General features: G+C 48.4%; 1 protein-coding gene across 1 annotated transcript in view; it reads right to left on the bottom strand.

Moving 5' to 3' along the window:
* The window catches only part of EBAG9 (estrogen receptor binding site associated antigen 9), a 46596-nt gene that overhangs the window by 9601 nt on the left and 18339 nt on the right, over positions 1-18656 (bottom strand). Inside the window, exons 5-7 of the mRNA XM_073590196.1 lie at positions 17308-17457; positions 16668-16775; positions 14881-14972 (exon numbers count right to left, since the gene is read on the bottom strand). Of these exons, the coding sequence (XP_073446297.1) occupies positions 14881-14972; positions 16668-16775; positions 17308-17457 (350 nt within the window). The remainder of the gene's footprint in view (positions 1-14880; positions 14973-16667; positions 16776-17307; positions 17458-18656) is intronic.

The raw sequence follows: 18656 nt of genomic DNA, 5'->3' as shown, positions 1-18656 counted from the left end.
ATCGGAACATATGCAAGGCCTGCAATGTTAGCGCTATATAAAATAGCTTAGTTACTCACCGATAACGGTGTTTCTCGGAACCCATGACAGCACCACGGAGAGAGGGGATCCGCCCTTCAGGGACAGGAACCTACAGATAAAAGGGCGGTACATCTCCTCTGCCTTCAGTTGGTTACAGAGCATCAGAGGGCCTCCAGGTTAGTTAAACAGAAATATATACACAATATTATAATACTGCTTATTTATCAAAAGCACCGTGCCTAAACGGAAACACACTACTAACAGTAAAACGTGCTCACCACACTCATGAAGGGGAGGGGAATAAGCGGGTGCTGTCATGGGTTCCGAGAAACACCGTTATCGGTGAGTAACTAAGCTATTCTCTCTCACCCATGACAGCATCACGGAGAGAATTACAGAGATTGGTAGCTTAGGGAGGGACCACCGCCTGAAGGACCCTTCTCCCGAAGATCAGGTCAGACGTAGAGGCTAGATCTAATCTATAGTGCCTGAAAAAGGTCGAAGGTGATGACCAGGTGGCCGCCTTACAGATTTGTTCTATTGATCTCAGATCTTTCAGCCCATGAGGTCGCCATTGCCCTTGTGGAATGAGCTCTCAGCCCCTCCGGGATGGTATTTCCACTGGATGAGTATGCCAGGGCAATCGCATCCCTTATCCACCTTGCCAGGGTACTCTTGGATGCCTTGAGCCCCTTCCGAGGACCCTGGAAACATACAAAGAGAGCCTTCTTTCCTACATTATTTGGTGGCCTCTAAGTACTGTACTAGGCACCTTTTAACATCTAAAGTGTGGAATTTTTATTCCCCCTTATTTTTTGGATTTGGGCAGAAGGAAGGAACTCTTGGGACCTGTGGAAATGTGATGATACTTTAGGTAGATAGGCCGGGTCAGGTTTTAGGATGACTCTATCCTCTAGAATTTTTGTAAAAGGTGGCCCTGCTGATAAGGCTTGAATATCGCTAACTCTTCGAGCTGATGTTAGTGCCACCAGAAGCACCGTTTTAAGTGATAGGATTTTTAGGGGTGCCGAGTAAATTGGTTCGGAGGGCCTGTCAGTGTTGAAAGTACAAGATTCAGGTCCCATGACGGTAACCTTTGACTAGTTATTGGCCTAGATCTGGTTGCGGCCTTAATAAACCGTGCTACCCAAGGGCCACCTGCCATATCATGGTTATAGAGGGCGCCTAACGCCGCTATTTGTACTTTTAATGTGTTGACCGCCAGATCCTGTTCTAGGCCCTTTTGTAGAAATTCTAGTATCTTATCAATCTGAACCCCGTCTTGAACCTTTGCCCTAGAAGTGGATAGGAATTTTTTCCATGTTCTACCGTAAGCTCTCATCGTAACCGGTTTCCTACTTTTTTGTAATGTAGTTATCAGGTTCTCTGAAAATCCTGTCCCTCATCAGCACCCTCTCAAATTCCATGCTGTTAAATGGAGGTTCGGTGCCCGAGGATGTAACACTGGGCCCTGCGATAGCAGGTCCGGGAGATCCGGTAGGATCCATGGGTCGGTTACTGAGAGCATTCTTAGCCAGGAAAACCAGGTTCTTTTGGGCCAGAAAGGGGCTATCAGTATCATTCTTGCCCCGTCCTCCCTGACTTTCCTTAGGACCGCTGGAATGAGCATGATTGGGGGAAAGGCATATGTTAGACTGTGTCCATGGGAGCATAAATGCGTCCAGAGTTAGAGGATTCCCCCTGGGATTTAGGGAGCAGAAGGTGTCTACTTTTTTGTTTTTGAAATCGGCAAACAGATCTATGTCTGGGGTCCCCCACATTTTTACAATCTGCCGAAAAATGGACCACTTTAGTACCCATTCCCCCTGTCGTAATTGGGTGCGGCTCAAAGTCTGCCCTTTGATTCTCTGTACCCCGGATGTGTAGGGGTAACAGATAGCAGGTTTGCCTCCTCTAGTTTGAGGATTCTGGCGGATGTGTCCATTAGGGCTTGGGACCTGGTTCCCCCCTGATGATTTATATAGGCCACTATGACTCGATTGTCCGAAAGAATGCGGACATGGTGATTCTGGAGCAGGGGTAGGCAGTGTGTCCGTGCATAGCCTATTGCTAGAAGCTCTTTGATTTGAGGAGGCTTTTAATTCTTGATCTCCCCACACGTCCTGAGCCACCTCGTTGTTCATGTGTGCTCCCCATCCCGTGGGACTGGCATCCGTTGTCACTATGTGTGTTATCTTTGTTACCCAGGGGATCCCTTTGGACAGATTTTCCTGGTTTCCCCACCAAGCTAGGGAATGAATAGTTCTTGAATTTAGGGTAAAACGACCCTCTAGATGTCCCCCTATTGCTGCCTGGTTGGCTAATACGTCCCACTGGAGATCTCTCGTGTGTAAGGGTACCGTTACACCTAGCGATGCACCAGCGATCCCGACCAGCGATATGACGCGGTCAGAATCGCTGGTGCATTGCTAGGTGGTCGCTAGTGAGCTGCCACACAGGCAGATCTCACAAGCGACATCGCAGGGGTCGGGGGTCGCTACTTACCTGTCAGACGCGGCGATCCTGCGTCCTCCCGCCCGCGTCCACGCCTCGCTCGTCGGCGCCACAGGAAGCGCCGCAGGAAGTTGACGACGAGGAATGGTCCAGGAGCTTCTCGCGCGATCAGCGATAACCAGCGGGGGAGCCGGTCGGAGGTAAGTATCACATGCAGCGATATCGCTAGCGATATCGCAGTGTGTAACGGGGGCTTAACTGAGCCCATTGAACTGCTGGCAGGCAGGCAGATAGGGAACCAAGCAGTGACATAGCTTTCCTTAATGTCATAGAGGGATTCTGGATTGCTCTTGCTGTAATTTGAGCGATTTTCTCCTTTTTGTGGTCTGGGAGGCGACACTCCTGAATGTTTGAATACAGTGTTAAGGTACTGTCACACTTAGCGATGCACCAGGGATCCCGACCAGCGATATGACGCGGTCAGGATCGCTGGTACATCGCTAAGTGGTCGCTAGTGAGCTGCCACACAGGCAGATCTCACCAGCGACATCGCTGGGGACGGGGGTCACTACTTACCGGTCACACCAGGCGATCCTGACATCCTCCCGCCCGGCTCCACGCTCGTCTCTCCACAGGAAGCGCCGCAGGAAGCTGACGACGAGAAACAGTCCTGGACGTTCTCGCGCGATCAGCGATATCCAGCGGGGGAGCCGGTCGGAGGTAAGTATCAGACACAGCGATATCGCTAGCAATATCGCTATAACGTCACAAGTTACAGCGATATTGCTAGCGATATCTCTTAGTGTGACAGGCCCTTTAGGCCCAAGAATTGTTGTACCCTGCTGGGCTCCAATCTTGATTTTTTTAGATTTAGAAGCCAGCCTAGGCCTTGTAGAGTGTCCATCACCCTGTCCCTCTGTTCCCTGCATTTTTGAGCCGAGCTGCCTGCTATGAGGAAATCGTCTAGATATGGGATTATTACTATGTCTTGTTCCCTTATATGAGCCATCATTTCTGCTACTATTTTGGTAAATACCCGCGGGGCTATCGATATTCCAACGACAGGGCTCTGTACTGGAATTCTTTGACCTTGCCCTTTATTGAGACGGCTAACCTGAGATATTTTCTGGATAGGGATGTGATAATAGGCGTCGCTGAGATCTAACACCGTCATGTAGCAGTTTGGGAACAGGATTTTGGTGGTGGACCTGATCGACTCCATTTTGAAGCTCTGATTCCTGACGTATTTGTTTAGCTTTCTCAGATTTATGATCGTTCGAAAGGTGCCGTCCGGTTTGGTTACTAGAAAAAGAGGGGAGTAGAACCCTCTGTCCATAACCTGCAGGGGAACTTCCTGGAGGACTCCTTTTTTTACTAGGCCTAGGACCTCGCTTTCTAGCGCTTCCTGTTCTCGCGTACTGGATCTCAGCGGCGTTATTACATACTTTTGAGGTGGAAGAGAGAGAAAGTCTATTCTTAGGCCCTCCTGGATTAGGTTTACTATCCATGGGTTGTTTGAAATTCTCCTCCAGGCTGGAAGAAAAAGGGTTAACCTTCCCCCCACCCTGGGTGTACTGTCACTTGGAGGGCTTTTTGTCTCGGGAAGAGTTACTAAAGAAGAACCCTCTATCTCTTTTGTCATCCCACTTTTGTTCCCTTGGTGGTCTCCTCTGAAAAAACCTCCTATTTCGAAAGGGCCTTTTAAATGCTGCTGGCCCAAAATTTGGGAACCCTTTCTTCTTGTCCCCTGCTTTCTGGAGGATGTCATCTAATGTCTCCCCAAAAAGGAATTTCCCTTCACAGGGGATTGAACATAATTTCATTTTAGTCTGTAGGTCCCCTGGCCAACTTTTAAGCCATAGTGTTCTTCAGGCCGCGTTTGAAAGTGCTGCTGTTTTGGACGATAGCCTGACTGAATCGGCTGATGAGTCCGCTAGGAAAGCAGCCGCTCCCCTTATTACTGGGATAGAATCTAAGATCTTATCCCTTGGTGTCCCTTTCCTCAGCTGTTTCTCAAGTTGGTCCACCCATACCATTAGGGCTCTTGAAGTACATGTCGCCGCTATGGCTGGCCTGAGGTTACCGCCTGCTGACTCCCATGCCCCCTTTAGAAAAGGTATCTGCCTTTTTATCTAGGGGGTCCCTGAGGGTGCCCATGTCCTGAAAGGGAAGGGCGAATTTCTTTGAGGCCTTTGCGACTGCTACGTCGAGCTTCGGGGCTTTATCCCAAGACGTAGATGCCTCCTCCTCAAAGGGATATTTTCTTTTAAGGGAAGGGACTGTAGTATTTTTCCTGTCTGGCTTGTCCCATTCTTTTTTAATTAGGCCCTTGACAATTTCGTTAAGCGGAAATACTCTCCGTTTTTTCTGGCCTAGTCCCCCGAACATTATGTCCTGGACTGTTTTATCTGGCCTAGGGTCCAATACCCCCATGGTAGACCTTACAGCTTTTACTAGTCTGTCTATATCTTCTAGGGGAAAACAGTGACGCCCTCCCGTTTCCTCGTCTGAGGATGAGGAGCCGGATTCCGAGGTTTTAGACGTGATTTCTCCCGACATGGAAGAGTCTGACTGGGAGGTTCCTATCGTGTCTTTCTTCCTCGTTTTATCCCTATGCTTAAGGGATACGATGGCGCTCTGAACCTCTGATTTGATTGCAGCCCTTAGGTCGGATGCGAAATCCGGAGTCTCCTGACAAAGAATTTCTTTTGTGCAAGACTCACAGTTTTTTCTCCCATGATACAGGTAGGGGTCTAGTGCAAGTGGGGCATTCCCTGTTCTTTTTTCCCTAATAAGGGAGAGGAACTGTATTACAAGGGCGAACATTCACGAAGATCACTTACCCCCAAAGGTGCATGGCTGCAGGTACCGGTTCGGGAGATGGAGTCAGGTCCTGTATAGGCTGATCTCCTGGTGGCGATTTGCTCCTTGCCGATGACGTACTGCGCCGCGTGGAGTGACTGCTGGAATGGCCATCTCTGTTTCGCTCCTTCTGCCGGTGGTGGTGTTGGTGGTGCTGCTGCTGCTTGAGCTGCAGCCTGGCATGCTGCTCCTGTTGCTGGTCGCTATCCCCCATTATCAGGATCGCTTCCAGCCAGTTCTGAATCCACCATTTTTAAATTTGCCGCCCCCGTGACGTCACCGCTCCCATCCTGCACCGCGCTGGCCGGGGAGCGTGCTCCTGCGCATGCGCCGGTTTCAGGGACCCGGAAGCCGCTTCTCTACTTCCGAGGCAGCGGCCATCTTGGTACTCTGTACCATGGCGCTGCCCGCTCTTCCACCGGGTCCCCGCGAGCCCCAATCTCCTTTCCGGAGCGTCGGCTCCGACGTCTCCCCCCCCGCTCACCCGGCAGCCTGCATCGGCCCCAGCGGTGGCGGCTTCGGGCACCGCTCCTGCCACGACAGGGGCCTCCCCGCTGCCGTATACCGGACAGGTCGGCCCCGGATCCGGACTCTTCTCCTTCAAATCACAGGTACGCCGTACTGTGGGTCCCCCAGTCAGGGACAGGAACCCAACTGAAGGCGGAGGATAGGTACCGCCCTTTTATCTGTAGGTTCCAGTCCCTGAAGGGCGGATCCCCTCTCTCCGTGGTGCTGTCATGGGTGAGAGAAATAAAGGTTATTATAAAAGGGTATAGAATGTCCAGATGTTTTCTTCCTGGGAAGCGTCTGCCCGGATGTTCCCAGTGTCTAGAGGTGGTAGCCTCAAACTCTTTGTGAAAAATGCTGGAGGGACATTTCACCCGTCTGAATGAAACGGCGTTCGGAGGACTGGTGGCAGTAGAACGATGCAAAAGACGCTCCAGGACCTGGGTCGTGGATTATGAAACTTCTGTCAGGTCGGATATCGACTGAGACATGGCAGCAGCCCACTCTGGAGGGAGGGGAGTGCTCTTGTCCTAGGAGTTAGGTGACTGCTGTAGGACAGACACTGTGGAAGAGCTGCAGTACCGGCATAAATAATGCAGACTAGTTAGAAGCAGGGCTGTGGAGTCGGTAAGCCAAACCTGCGACTCCGACTCCTCAATTTCCCTTACACCGACTCAGACTCCAACTCCCACACATATTGCTTATATTTAAGTGAAAAATTTATTGTAGTACAATGTGAACCTCAGACATTTAATCATTTTTACGATCCAATAATCAAGATATTTAGATAGAACAGAATATATATTGGTGTACTACCCGGTTTTCATTCTTTTTGGTACAGATACGATATGGATAGACAGATATGGATAAATGGATAGATAGAGCAGATTTCTAATCTGCTTTTGCTATTGAAAACATTATCTATGAGCTCAAAAACCTTTCAGGTGATGCAGTTTTTTAAAAAGATGATCAGCTTTTGCAGCTGAAAAACGTATCCTCAAAAAACACAGGAAAAATGCTGTGTGTGAATGTAGCCTTAGATCAGGAATATAACAGCCATTTATAGGACATTTCATAACTTTCCCAAACTCCTATGAAAAAATATTCAGCACATCCTGCATTGAATTACTGTACCCAATTTATTATATATTTTAGGAGTCGGAGTCGGTCCATTTTATACCGACTCCAACTCTGACTCCGACTCCACCAAAATGAGCACCGACTCCGACTCCACAGCCCTGGTTAGAAGGCCACTGCCTTTTATACAGATGGTGGCCAAAGGGAGAGACGAAGATTACTGCTGGGGATAGATAAGCCCCTATGAGGTAGAAAAAACAACCAGCCTGGGCTGGTCCTACCTGAAACCAGAGATGGCGGTGTCGCTGCTCAGGCTGCAGTGTCTCCCAGATCCGGTGCCGGATAGAAATGGGTGCCCGCTGGGGATGCACGGATCTTCGTCCGCTGTTACAGATAGAGGTACACCGCCTGCTGTGCCCTCTGGGTCCTGAGGCAGATGGTGAAGACAGTGCACAAATCTACAGATAGTGCATGATCACAACTTGCAGGCATTGAGACGCTATACTGGGGACGTGTCTAGGGTGACAGGGAGCGAGGGCTAGAGGCACACTCACTGATTAGTCAAATAAAACGTGGCCATCGGGAGGGGGCGTGGCTAAGCCTAAAGCGCACACCAATTGGTCTGGTAATGTGCGCAGGGCGCGCACTGATTGGCCGAGGGTCTCAGACGGGCTTGAAGCCGGTAAGAGGGTGGCTACATGGAGACCGGTAGACAAGGCCCAAAGCCGGGGGAGCCGCGCCGACTCAGGCTAATGTGCCGGATGGCGAAAAACAAAGAAAAGCTCCCCTCCTAATGGCTGACGTGGCGGGGGGCGCCAGTAGCGACCGGACCGGGCAAGCCAGGGAGAGACAGGAACAGCGTCACGCTGCGGAGCAGTGGGTGTGACCCAGCCAAAGCTGCGCTGGGAGGCGTGACCTGGACCAAGCCAGGATAATCTGACCCAGCGCCGCCTCCCATCGGGCAGGAAAGAGTACGAAAGAAGAAGGCTGCGGCCTGATAGGCTGACAAGCGGAGGAGGAGCGTGCGACCTGCAATGGCCCAATCGCCAGCGATGCGCAGATAGGGGGGCGTGCCCGGCGGTGAAAAAGGCGAGATAATAAGATGGCACGCCAGAGGGGGCGTGTTCGGCATATTAGATGGCTAGGGCAAACTAAACATGCCAAGCAGGGAGCGTGCTCCTGACGTAAAATGGCAGAAGGGAAGAAGAAAGCATGCAAAATGCCGGGGCCGCGCGCTATGAGAAAAAAGCGTGAAAATTGAGCCTGAATGAGAGGTGGAGCCGAGAGTTAAGTGGCCTATCTACAGCGGGGACCTATACACCGGTAAACAGGGGAGCTGTGCTGGGGGTAGCTGCTGCAGGGGGGAAGAAGGAGCCCACTGGCTTACCACCTGCTTGAATCTGGTTCCTCTTCATAGCTGAGGATCACATCAGGAGCCCTCGGGATGAAGAGGGTCCTGGGAGAGAAGATCCTACTTCCCGCACCGTCTCCAGACGGTGCAGAAAACGGCGTCAACCCCTTAGGAACAAGGGGGAAGGCCACCACCGGTGACCACCGTCATCCTCTCAGCCCTCTCCGAGGAGAGGGGTGAGGAGGGGAATAGGCAAGGACTGGCCACCGAGAGTCACCCTGAAACACCCCAAAGGGGGGACAGGGGACAAAGTCGTGCCAGCGAGTCAGAGTGGGCGATGTGAGTGATACCACACTGCTCTCTCGGTCGCTTAAATGTGGGAAAACAGGGTGAGAAATCTGCACCCTGTTACCCAATGAGCTGTATCTGAAAAACAAAGGGAAAAGGATTAATAAATTCACACAGAAACCTGTGAAATAAAAAACACTGCGGATCTGGTGTTAGATCCAGGTCCGCCTCCTACGGACACTAAGCTTAAACTGAGGTACTTCCTGCCTGTCGGTGAGCGTACGCTACGGAGGAGCAGCCAGTTTTACTTTATTTGCATAGTGTCAGCCTCCTAGCGACAGCATCATACACCCATGGTTACCTGTGTCCCCCAATGAAGTGATAAAGAAACTATTTTTTCCCAGAAAAAGCGTCTTTTACTCTGCGACAGCTGCCAAACATAAAAACCCACAATAAGGCCTCTTTCATACGTCCTGATATTTCCAGTACCGGAGAGGTCACTGTCCGTGTGTGTAATACTTGCAGAAGTGTTACAGTAAGCGCTGTTCCCTGGCTCTCATCATTCTCCCCTGCTCTGCCGGCGATCGTCGTGAGCAGGGGAGAATGATGGGAGTTATATTTAAGTAATATAAGAGACAGCAGGCAGCAGCTGATGGGACTATTACTCCCATCAGCCTACCCCTGTTGCTGCTAATAACAGTGACAGCAGGAGCGGCTGATAGGAGTATTTAGCCGCCGCCTGTGCTATAAATAAATGAAGAAAAAAAAAAAAAAAAAACTAAACACAACAGCGTGGGTTTCCCTTCTATTTTCTATAACCAGCCAGGCAAAACTCACAGCTGGGGGCTGCAACCCTCAGCTGTCATCTTCAGCAAGGTTGGTTATCAAGAATAGAAGGGTCCACAAGCTGCTTATTTAAAATTAAATAAATGTAAAAAAAAGTGGCGTGGGATCACCGTTCTGTCGTGAAAATTCTTTATTGATTAAAAGGCATTGGCACGGGAGGAACGTACAGAGAGAGGACAACGGTCGTTTCACGCACTTGCGCTTCAACGGGTCCTGAGGCTGGAATGCAGGCAGGTGGAAATTTAGAAGCACACACACATGTGGACACACCTCCTAATTTCAAACTTATACTCCCCCCAATGGAGTGAAACATGTGAACAAACAAATCAAACACAGAATTAAAAAACACAAGTTAAAAAAAACCTCTATCTTACAAAGAGAATCTAAGTGGATTCTACGAACGAATGCCACAGCACCTTTAGGGTTAAATGAGAAAATAGATATGGCGGTGTTTTTGTAGGAACTGCTGCTCAGTGTTTGTATTTCCATATTTTATTATGATAGAGATTTTTTTAACTTGTGTTTTTTAATTCTGTGCAATTTGTTGTAAAAAAATTTCCTATTAGTCCTTAGAAAAATTAAAAACTTGGGGCTAAAACAACATTTTACTTGTAAAAATGTAATTTATTCTTTCTTCACCGCTCAGTGGAATAAAATTCTGTGAGGCACATGTGGTGTCAATATGATCACTGCACCCCTATATGCATTCATTGGGAAGTGTAGTTTGTAAAATCAGTTCACATATGGGGGGGGGGGGTTTCTGTAGTTCCCAATTTGACATGGCACCCTCAAACTATTCCAGCAAAATCTGAACTCCAATATGGCCCCTCTTCCCTGCTGAGCATGTTATTGTGCCTCAAAAGTATTATTCCCCCACATATGGGGTATCAGCATACTCAAAAGAGAAATTGCACAACAACTTTTGGGGTCCAATTTCTCTTGTTAAAAAAAATATTGGGGCAAAAAGATTTGTGTGGAAAAAATATGATTTCTTTTTATTTAACGGCTCTACGTTATAAACTGTGAAGAACTTGGGGGTTCAAAGTGGTCACCATACATCTAGATAAGTTCCTTGGGGGGGGGGGGGGGGGTCTAGCTTCCAAAATGGTGTCACTTGCGGGGGGTTTTCCACTGTTTAGGCCCATCAGGGGTCTCGAAACGAGACATGGCGTCCGATCTCAATTCCAGCCAATTTTGCGTTGAAAAAGTCAAACGGCGCTCCTTCCCTTCCCAGCTCTGCCATGCGCCCAGTGGTTTACCTGCATATATGGGGTATCAGCGTACTCAGGACAAATTGCACAACGTTTAGGGTTTACTTTCTCCTGTTACCCTTGGTAAAATAGAAAAATTTGGATCTGAAGTAATTTTTGTGAAAAAATGTTAAATGTTCATTTTTTTTTTTTTTAAATTCCAAAAATTCCTGTGAAGCACCAGAAGTGTTAATAAAATTCTTGAATGTGGTTTGAGTACTTTGAGGGGTGCAGTTTTTAGAATGGTGTCACTTTTGGGTATTTTCTATCACACAGACCCCTCAAAGAGACTTCAAATGTGATGTGGTCCCTAAAAAAAAAAAAAAAAAATGATGTTGTAAAAATTAGAAATCGCCGTTTAGGTTTTAACCCCTTTTAACTTCCTAACGGAAAAAAAATTTTGGTGCAAAAATTGTGCTGATGTAAAGTAAACATGTGGGAAATGTTACTTAAAGTTCAAATTTTAAAAAAATTGCAAAATTTTCAGAATTTTTACCAAATTTCCCTTTTTTCACAAATAAATGCAAGTCATAGCAAGGAAATTTCACCACTATCATGAAGTACAATACGTCACGAGAAAACAATGACAGAATCACCGGGATCCATGGAAGCGTTCCAGAGTTATTACCTTGTGGGGAGGTTGACCTGGCAGGCACTGAGAAGAGAAAAGGTTGCCGTACTGAGAGTGACCATTAGAGGGCAGTGGGGAGCACAGAAGAGAATGTTACATAACTGCCACAGGTCAAGGTCACTCTTATTGGTCAAAGGTGACTGTCAGGTGACAGTGGGTGGAGCTACCTAGGCTGGTAGGATAAAAGGCTGGGAGAAGCTTCCAGAAAGTCAATCAGCCAGGAGAGCTCACTAGAAAGGAGGGTTTGCTGCTGAGTGGAGAGCCCTCAGAGAGCGCCAGACAGTAGAGACGGTCACGGGGGGGGTGACCCAGGAACACAGGAGCATCAGACGGAGACAGTCTGAGCGGAATAGGTACCGGTGTACTTTGAACGGGGAAGCGCTTTGGTGGAAGTGCCTAGGGCAGCCACAGTGAAGAGAACCGCAGAGGACGCCACATCAGTGGCACAGATGCATCTAAGGTACCCGGGTCTGTGTGAGGAGGAAAAGTGAACAGTCCTGTATTAAAGTGTGGACGTCGGCAAAGTTGGTGAATAAAACCAGACCTGTTGAACTACAGTAATGTCTCAGTCTCCAGTCTGTTTGCGCTAAGAAGTGGGTCACCCCCCCAGTTCGGTTGGATTAGCACATCTTCCCACCTATCAGCAGCATCACCTAATTTTGCCTTCCCTCGCCACCCCTACAACCTCATAAAGGGACAGTGGTTAGAAGTGTAAAAATTGGCCCGTCATTAAGGGCCCCGTCACACATAGCGACGCACCAGCGATCCCGACAACGATATGACCTTGTCAGGAACAGGCAGCTTCACCAGCGATCAGCACCAGCGACAGGAGGGTAACAAGCGACGCACGTCGCTTAGTTACCAGCGCGCTGGTGCAGGCAGCTGGTAACCAAGGTACACATCGGGTTTCTAAGCGGTGCACGGCACTTAGAAACCCGATGTGTACCTTGGTTACCAGCTCCCTGCATCAGCGCGCTGGTAACTAAGGCACACGTCGGGTTTCTAAGCGCTGATCGCTTGTCTCCCGCCTGTCACACGCAGTGATGCGTGCTGGCCAGCGATCAAAAAAAGTGTCATGGCCATTCCAGGACGATCAGCGATAACCGGCAGGGGGGGCCGGTCGCTGAGAAGTGTCACACAGCGATCTCGCTGGTGAGATCGCTGTTGCGTCACAAAACTTGCGACTCGCTAGCGAGATCACTATGTGTGAGCGGAGGCTTAACATGCAAACCACCCTTGGGGGTAAAGTGGTTAATTCCTCAAGGCAAATTTGCTCCAGCTCCTTTGTTAGATAGTTTCCTCTAGTAAACAGCAGTTTTCCAGTCAGACCCCCAGATTCTCAATTGGATTAAGGTCTGGGCTTTGACTAGGTCACTCCAAAACATTTACCTTTAACCCACGTGAGTGTTCCTTTGCAGAATGCTTTGGGACATTGTCTCAAATCACTGACAAACGGGTTGTGCTCAAAAATATCCCTGTATTTTGAACCATTTTCTCTGTCCCTGCTGCTGAAAAAACATCACAGTATAATGCTGCCACCATCATGTTTTACTGCAGGAATGGTGTTCTTGGGTTGATGAGCTGTGTTGCTTTGGCACCAGAGTTTCCTTGGTAGTCAAAAACTTCAATTTGACTCAACTGACCACAGCACCTCCCTCCATACATTTGGGGAGTATCCCACATGTAATTTGGAAAACTCAAAACAAGCCTTATAATTTTTCTAAGGCTTGTTTCTGCCCACTGTTCCATAAAGGCCACCTCTATGGAGTGTATGGCTTATTGTGGTCATATGGACACATACTCGTCTCTGCTTGGGAGTTTTGCAGCTACTTCAGGATTATCTTTGGTCTCTGTGCTGCCTCTCTGATTAATGCCCTCCGTTTTGGTGGGTGGCCCTTTCTTGGGAGGTTTGTTGTGGTACCATTTTCTTTCCATTTGTTTGTAATGGATTTGATAAATATATACAGGGAGAGGGAGCACTGTGCAGCCCCAGCTCCTGCACTCCTCACTATGGCTGCTATATACAGGGAGAGCGAGAACTGTGCAGCCCCAGCTCCTGCACTCCTCTCACTATGGCTGCTATATACAGGGAGAGCGAGCACTATGCAGCCCCAGCTCCTGCACTCCTCTCACTATGACTGCTATATACAGGGAGAGCGAGCACTATGCAGCCCCAGCTCCTGCACTCCTCTCACTATGACTGCTATATACAGGGAGAGCGAGAACTGTGCAGCCCCAGCTCCTGCACTCCTCTCACTATGACTGCTATATACAGGGAGAGCGAGAACTGTGCAGCCCCAGCTCCTGCACTCCTCTCACTATGGGCTGCTATATACAGGGAGAGGGAGCACTGTGCAGCCCCAGCTCTCCTCTCACTATGGCTGCTATATACAGGGAGAGCGAGAACTGTGCAGCTCCAGCCCTCCTCTCACTATGACTGCTATATACAGGGAGAGCGAGAACTGTGCATCCCCAGCTCCTGCACTCCTCTCACTATGACTGCTATATACAGGGAGAGCGAGAACTGTGCAGCCCCAGCTCCTGCACTCCTCTCACTATGGGCTGCTATATACAGGGAGAGGGAGCACTGTGCAGCCCCAGCTCTCCTCTCACTATGGCTGCTATATACAGGGAGAGCGAGAACTGTGCAGCTCCAGCCCTCCTCTCACTATGACTGCTATATACAGGGAGAGCGAGAACTGTGCAGCCCCAGCTCCTGCACTCCTCTCACTATGACTGCTATATACAGGGAGAGCGAGCACTGTGCAGCCCCAGCTCCTGCACTCCTCTCACTATGGCTGCTATATACAGGGAGAGCACTGTACAGCCCAAGCTCCTGCCCTCCTCTCACTATGGCCGCTATATGCAGGGAGAGCGAGAACTGTGCAGCCCCAGCTCCTGCACTCCTCTCACTATGGCTGCTATATACAGGGAGAGCACTGTGCAGCCCCAGCTCCTGCACTCCTCTCACTATGGCTGCTATATACAGGGAGAGCGAGCACTGTGCAGCCCCAGCTCCTGCACTCCTCTCACTATGGCTGCTATATACAGGGAGAGCGAGCACTGTGCAGCCCCAGCTCCTGCACTCCTCTCACTATGGCTGCTATATACAGGGAGAGCGAGCACTGTGCAGCCCCAGCTCCTGCACTCCCTCACTATGGCTGCTATATACAGGGAGAGCACTGTGCAGCCCCAGCTCCTGCACTCCTCTCACTATGGCTGCTATATAAAGGGAGAGCGAGCACTGTGCAGCCCCAGCTCCTGCACTCCTCTCACTATGGCTGCTATATACAGGGAGAGCGAGCACTGTGCAGCCCCAGCTCCTGCACTCCTCTCACTATGGCTGCTATATACAGGGAGAGCGAGAACTGTGCAGCCTGCTCCCCTCACCTACATGAGCTGGGATATCTGGAGCACAGATCTATGAACACTTCGGCATCTCTCTTCAGCATTAAAGAAGCAAAAATAAGGTAATTAACCAAATTACAAGATGAATCCAAATTACATTTACATCTTATAAATGATATATAAAAATACATCTCTACAATTCTTATAGGCCGAGTGCATGACCGATATTAACAATGAGTTATTACCGTAGAACTTCTTCCGCCTGCCAGGCCGCGTCTTCCTCTGCCTCCCAAGCATTGGAATTTTCTTGCCACGTTTCTAAGTCGCCCAATTCTGCCTAAAAATATATTTATAGGAGGGTAAAAGCACATTGTGAACTGCGCTGTGTGTGATGTGAGGGTAAGGAAAGCCCCGTGATCATTGGCCAGGGCATGTGCACCCTTCTACTGGCTGTACATTATCTCCCCTCGGAGAATGCAGAGGTCTCATCGCTGCGGTCTATGGCAGACGCGTCATCACAAAGTCACCTGTTTAAATCAGGTTTTAATGTAAAATTTATTTTTTTGTGTTCTCGTGTGACAGTCACACTTATTTAGATCAGGCCTAGAGACCTGGGTTAAAATTGCAAGATTTCTGAAAATTAATAAATATGATATGTGAAACCAAAAAAAAAAAAAAAAATTTTTTTTTTTTACATAAAACCGCAATTTAAAACATAAGGTAGTTTTCTGATGGGACATTCCCAACAGCATAAACTAAGCACAGAAAATTCACACCTTTAGGGCTCTTATTGCTGTCTGTTCTGTAGAAGCTGAAGATTAATCCAATATGCTAATTATGTACTCAGTGCACCCTGGGTGTGGCCAAGAGGTTCAGTGCCCTGTTCTGCCCACTAGTTTTGCATATCTCCGCCTCTCACTAATGGCTGACAGCGCTGGCTTGCCTTAACTTTCTCTGCAGACAGTGCTCACTGCAGTTAAGCCAGCGCTGTCAATCACCAAAGAAAAAGAGGGGCAGCACAGGCAAAACCAGTGGGCAGAACGATGCGCTGAGACTCTTGGCCACACCCGGGGTGCACCGAGCACATAATTAACAGTTTAGATTACATTTCAAGATTTGCAGAATGGAAGCAGGGACTAGAGCCCTAAAAGGGACTTTTTTTTTTTTTTATAGAAGGCTATAGCCCACAAAGATCTGAGCTTGGTTTATGCGGTCACCTTCAGCCAAGAGACTCCTTTGAAGCACCGGTGGTCGGCCCCCGTCCATCAGGCATTTATGGTTTATCTTGTGGATAGGCCAAAAGAATGAGTTGCAAATAATGATGGTCCTCTTTTCCTAAAGCCCCCGTCACACTAAGCGAGACTAAGTTTTGTGACGCAACAGCAACCTCAGCAGCGATCTCGCTACGTTTGACAGGTAGCAGCGACCTGGCCCCTGCTGTGAGACCGCTGGTCGTGTCGGAATGACCTGGACTTTTTTTTGATCGTTGAGGTCCCGCTGGGTAGCATGCATCGGTACGTTTGACAGCTCGTTAGCGACTCAGAAGCGAAGACACATATAGGCATGCATACCGCCGACATCGTTACAAAGGTCGCTACGGGTCGCCGTATCGTTGCTGCGTCGTTGGGAAGATCTGACTGTTTGGCATCTCACCAGTGACCACATAGCGACACAGCAGCTATCTACCAGGTTGTATCGTTGTAGCATCGCTGAGTGTGACGGGGGCTTAACATTAATGGCCCTCCGGGTGCTCCATGGCTCCACGTTCGCTGCTGTGTGCTTGGTCGTACATCAAGGAGGGCAAAGAGGGCCGACTATCCCCATCACACGATGTGCTGGATGCGATTTACAAAGTTACCGCAGCTTGATGGATACCCAGGAGAAGACTAAAGACTAGCCGCATGGGACCGGTGTGATAGCTACCATGAAAACCACGGCGCACCGTGACAAAGACAATAACGAGCCCGCCTGACACGAACATAATCGGAGACCGGCGTTGTGCAGGTCTTCAGCCGTCTCATCCAACACTCACCGATTGTACATAAGGGAGGAGATCCTGTGTGGCTGCCAGTCGGCTTGAAAATCCTATGCTCCCATCTGGGACATTATAAGTGATTGGTTCTCTCTTCTTGACAATGATCTGCAGAAAAAGCGAAAGATGAGATCAAAAACTGTAGCGGCGGAAGCCAGAACGTGGCGAACACACGGCCATTATTTCCGCCCGCACGCTGCTCTCTAACAGACTTTTGTGTATACGGCGCCACCTGCTGTTGTGATAAGGAAATTGCACTCGGTAGACGGCCAATGGCGGATTAAGCATTTAATTACCAGCGCAGACTATGCACATCGCGATACCTATAGATTCCACTGTGTTCCATGCCATATTGACTACATTTGCTAGTAGAATCACAGAAGCTGCGTTTAACCCTGCGTGCTCCGACTGTAAGATATTAAACTCATATCTCCAGTGTGATATTATGTGATGTGTCTGTTCTTATACATCTGCCGGTTTAGAAATAATTTGGTGGTCGGGGTGCCCGGACGCTCATTTTGCAGCATCTAACATAGTATTTGCATACTGGTTTCAACAAGCAAAGCTACACGAGACCCCGGCAGAGCAGCGGTCAGACGGCAGCACAGTCAATATACCACTTTATGGTGCGTGAACTGACTTTCTGGGTTTTCCTGATTGTTGGCGTCATGTCCTTGAAGTAGTCGGGTTCTTCTTGCTCCCCGGAATTTGGTGTGGCCAGAGTTCCATTCCCGCCTTCAATCTTCACGCTCGTGGGGACTTCATCGTCCCAAGAACTCCACTCCTCCACCTAAACGAGACGCACGAGAGTTAGCGAGAGTCATGCTTATTACATTATTTTTTTCCACCAGATTCAGATCAGCTTTTGTGCCTATTTCATCTTTGGGTTGTCTGTACACGGTAGACGCGGCTTTCATTAGCTGGATATTATCTGCTGATTCGTCATTTGTGACTGTCGCAAAAGTTTTTACGCAATGCTCAGTAGACAGTACAATACAAAAGGTTTTCTTTTTGTAATTGAAGACAAATGTGCGACATTTCACTACAAAAAAGGAGTAAAAATCAGCAAACAGGGGGGGGGGGGGAAGGAAAAATGCCATTTTCAATTTGAGACAAATGCAAACATCGTGCACCATTTTGATGAATTTGACAGGAAAGTCTACTGGTGAAAACAGACAAAAACCCACAAAAATACAACTGATTTCCCCTTTTCACATGTAAAGCACCATGGAATAAATGGCGCTATATAAATGTATAATAATAATGTATAAGAGGGCTTTGTTCTTTTCCATCAGAATAGCCTACTAGTAAGAAAAAAAAAATTAAGGCCAATTATGTCATATTGAGGAAGGATCCATAAAAAAGCAAAAGTGATGTTTGCAGTGTAAGCAAAACTTTCCAGAGGCTGAAATTATGTCCCGGTCATGCAATGGACAGAGGTGCACGGTTTGTTACATTAAAAACATTAGAGCTGTGTGATGAGTAGCGCGCCTGTGCATCCGTCACGTGGCCGGCAGCGCGCCTGTGCATCCGTCACGTGGCCGGCAGCGCGCCTGTGCATCCGTCACGTGGCCGGCCTCTCATTTGTAAACAATGAAAGATCTTACAAAATGACAGTAAACAGAGATCATGAAATTGGTGAGGAACTGATACAGAAAGTATACTGGGAAACTGAAAAACCCTTCATTATACGAAAAAAAAATAGAAAGATATTAAACAAAAGGTATTTAAAAAAAAAAAAAAAAAAAAAAAAAAGACCTTGTATAGTAAGGGCCAGCCATTATAATTATATTATAATAGGGGCTTTGAAAGATGCAGCATGAACCAGCCACTAGGTCTACAAATACAGTTACCAAGTGCGAAGAATAGGAGGGAACAGATACTGAAGAAAATGCAGGAAGGAAGAACAGGGAAGAGTTAAGATTAGTGAGGTGAAAGGTCTGTCTAAAGAGATGCGTTTTTAGAGCACACTTAACACCTTAAAACTGT

This window comes from Dendrobates tinctorius, unplaced genomic scaffold, assembly GCF_039654945.1.
Source record: "Dendrobates tinctorius isolate UK_male_01 unplaced genomic scaffold, ASM3965494v1 ptg000116l, whole genome shotgun sequence".
NCBI lineage: Eukaryota > Metazoa > Chordata > Amphibia > Anura > Dendrobatidae > Dendrobates > Dendrobates tinctorius.
Note: the sequence above shows the minus strand (reverse complement) of the source record. Positions and strands in the feature narration are given on the sequence as shown.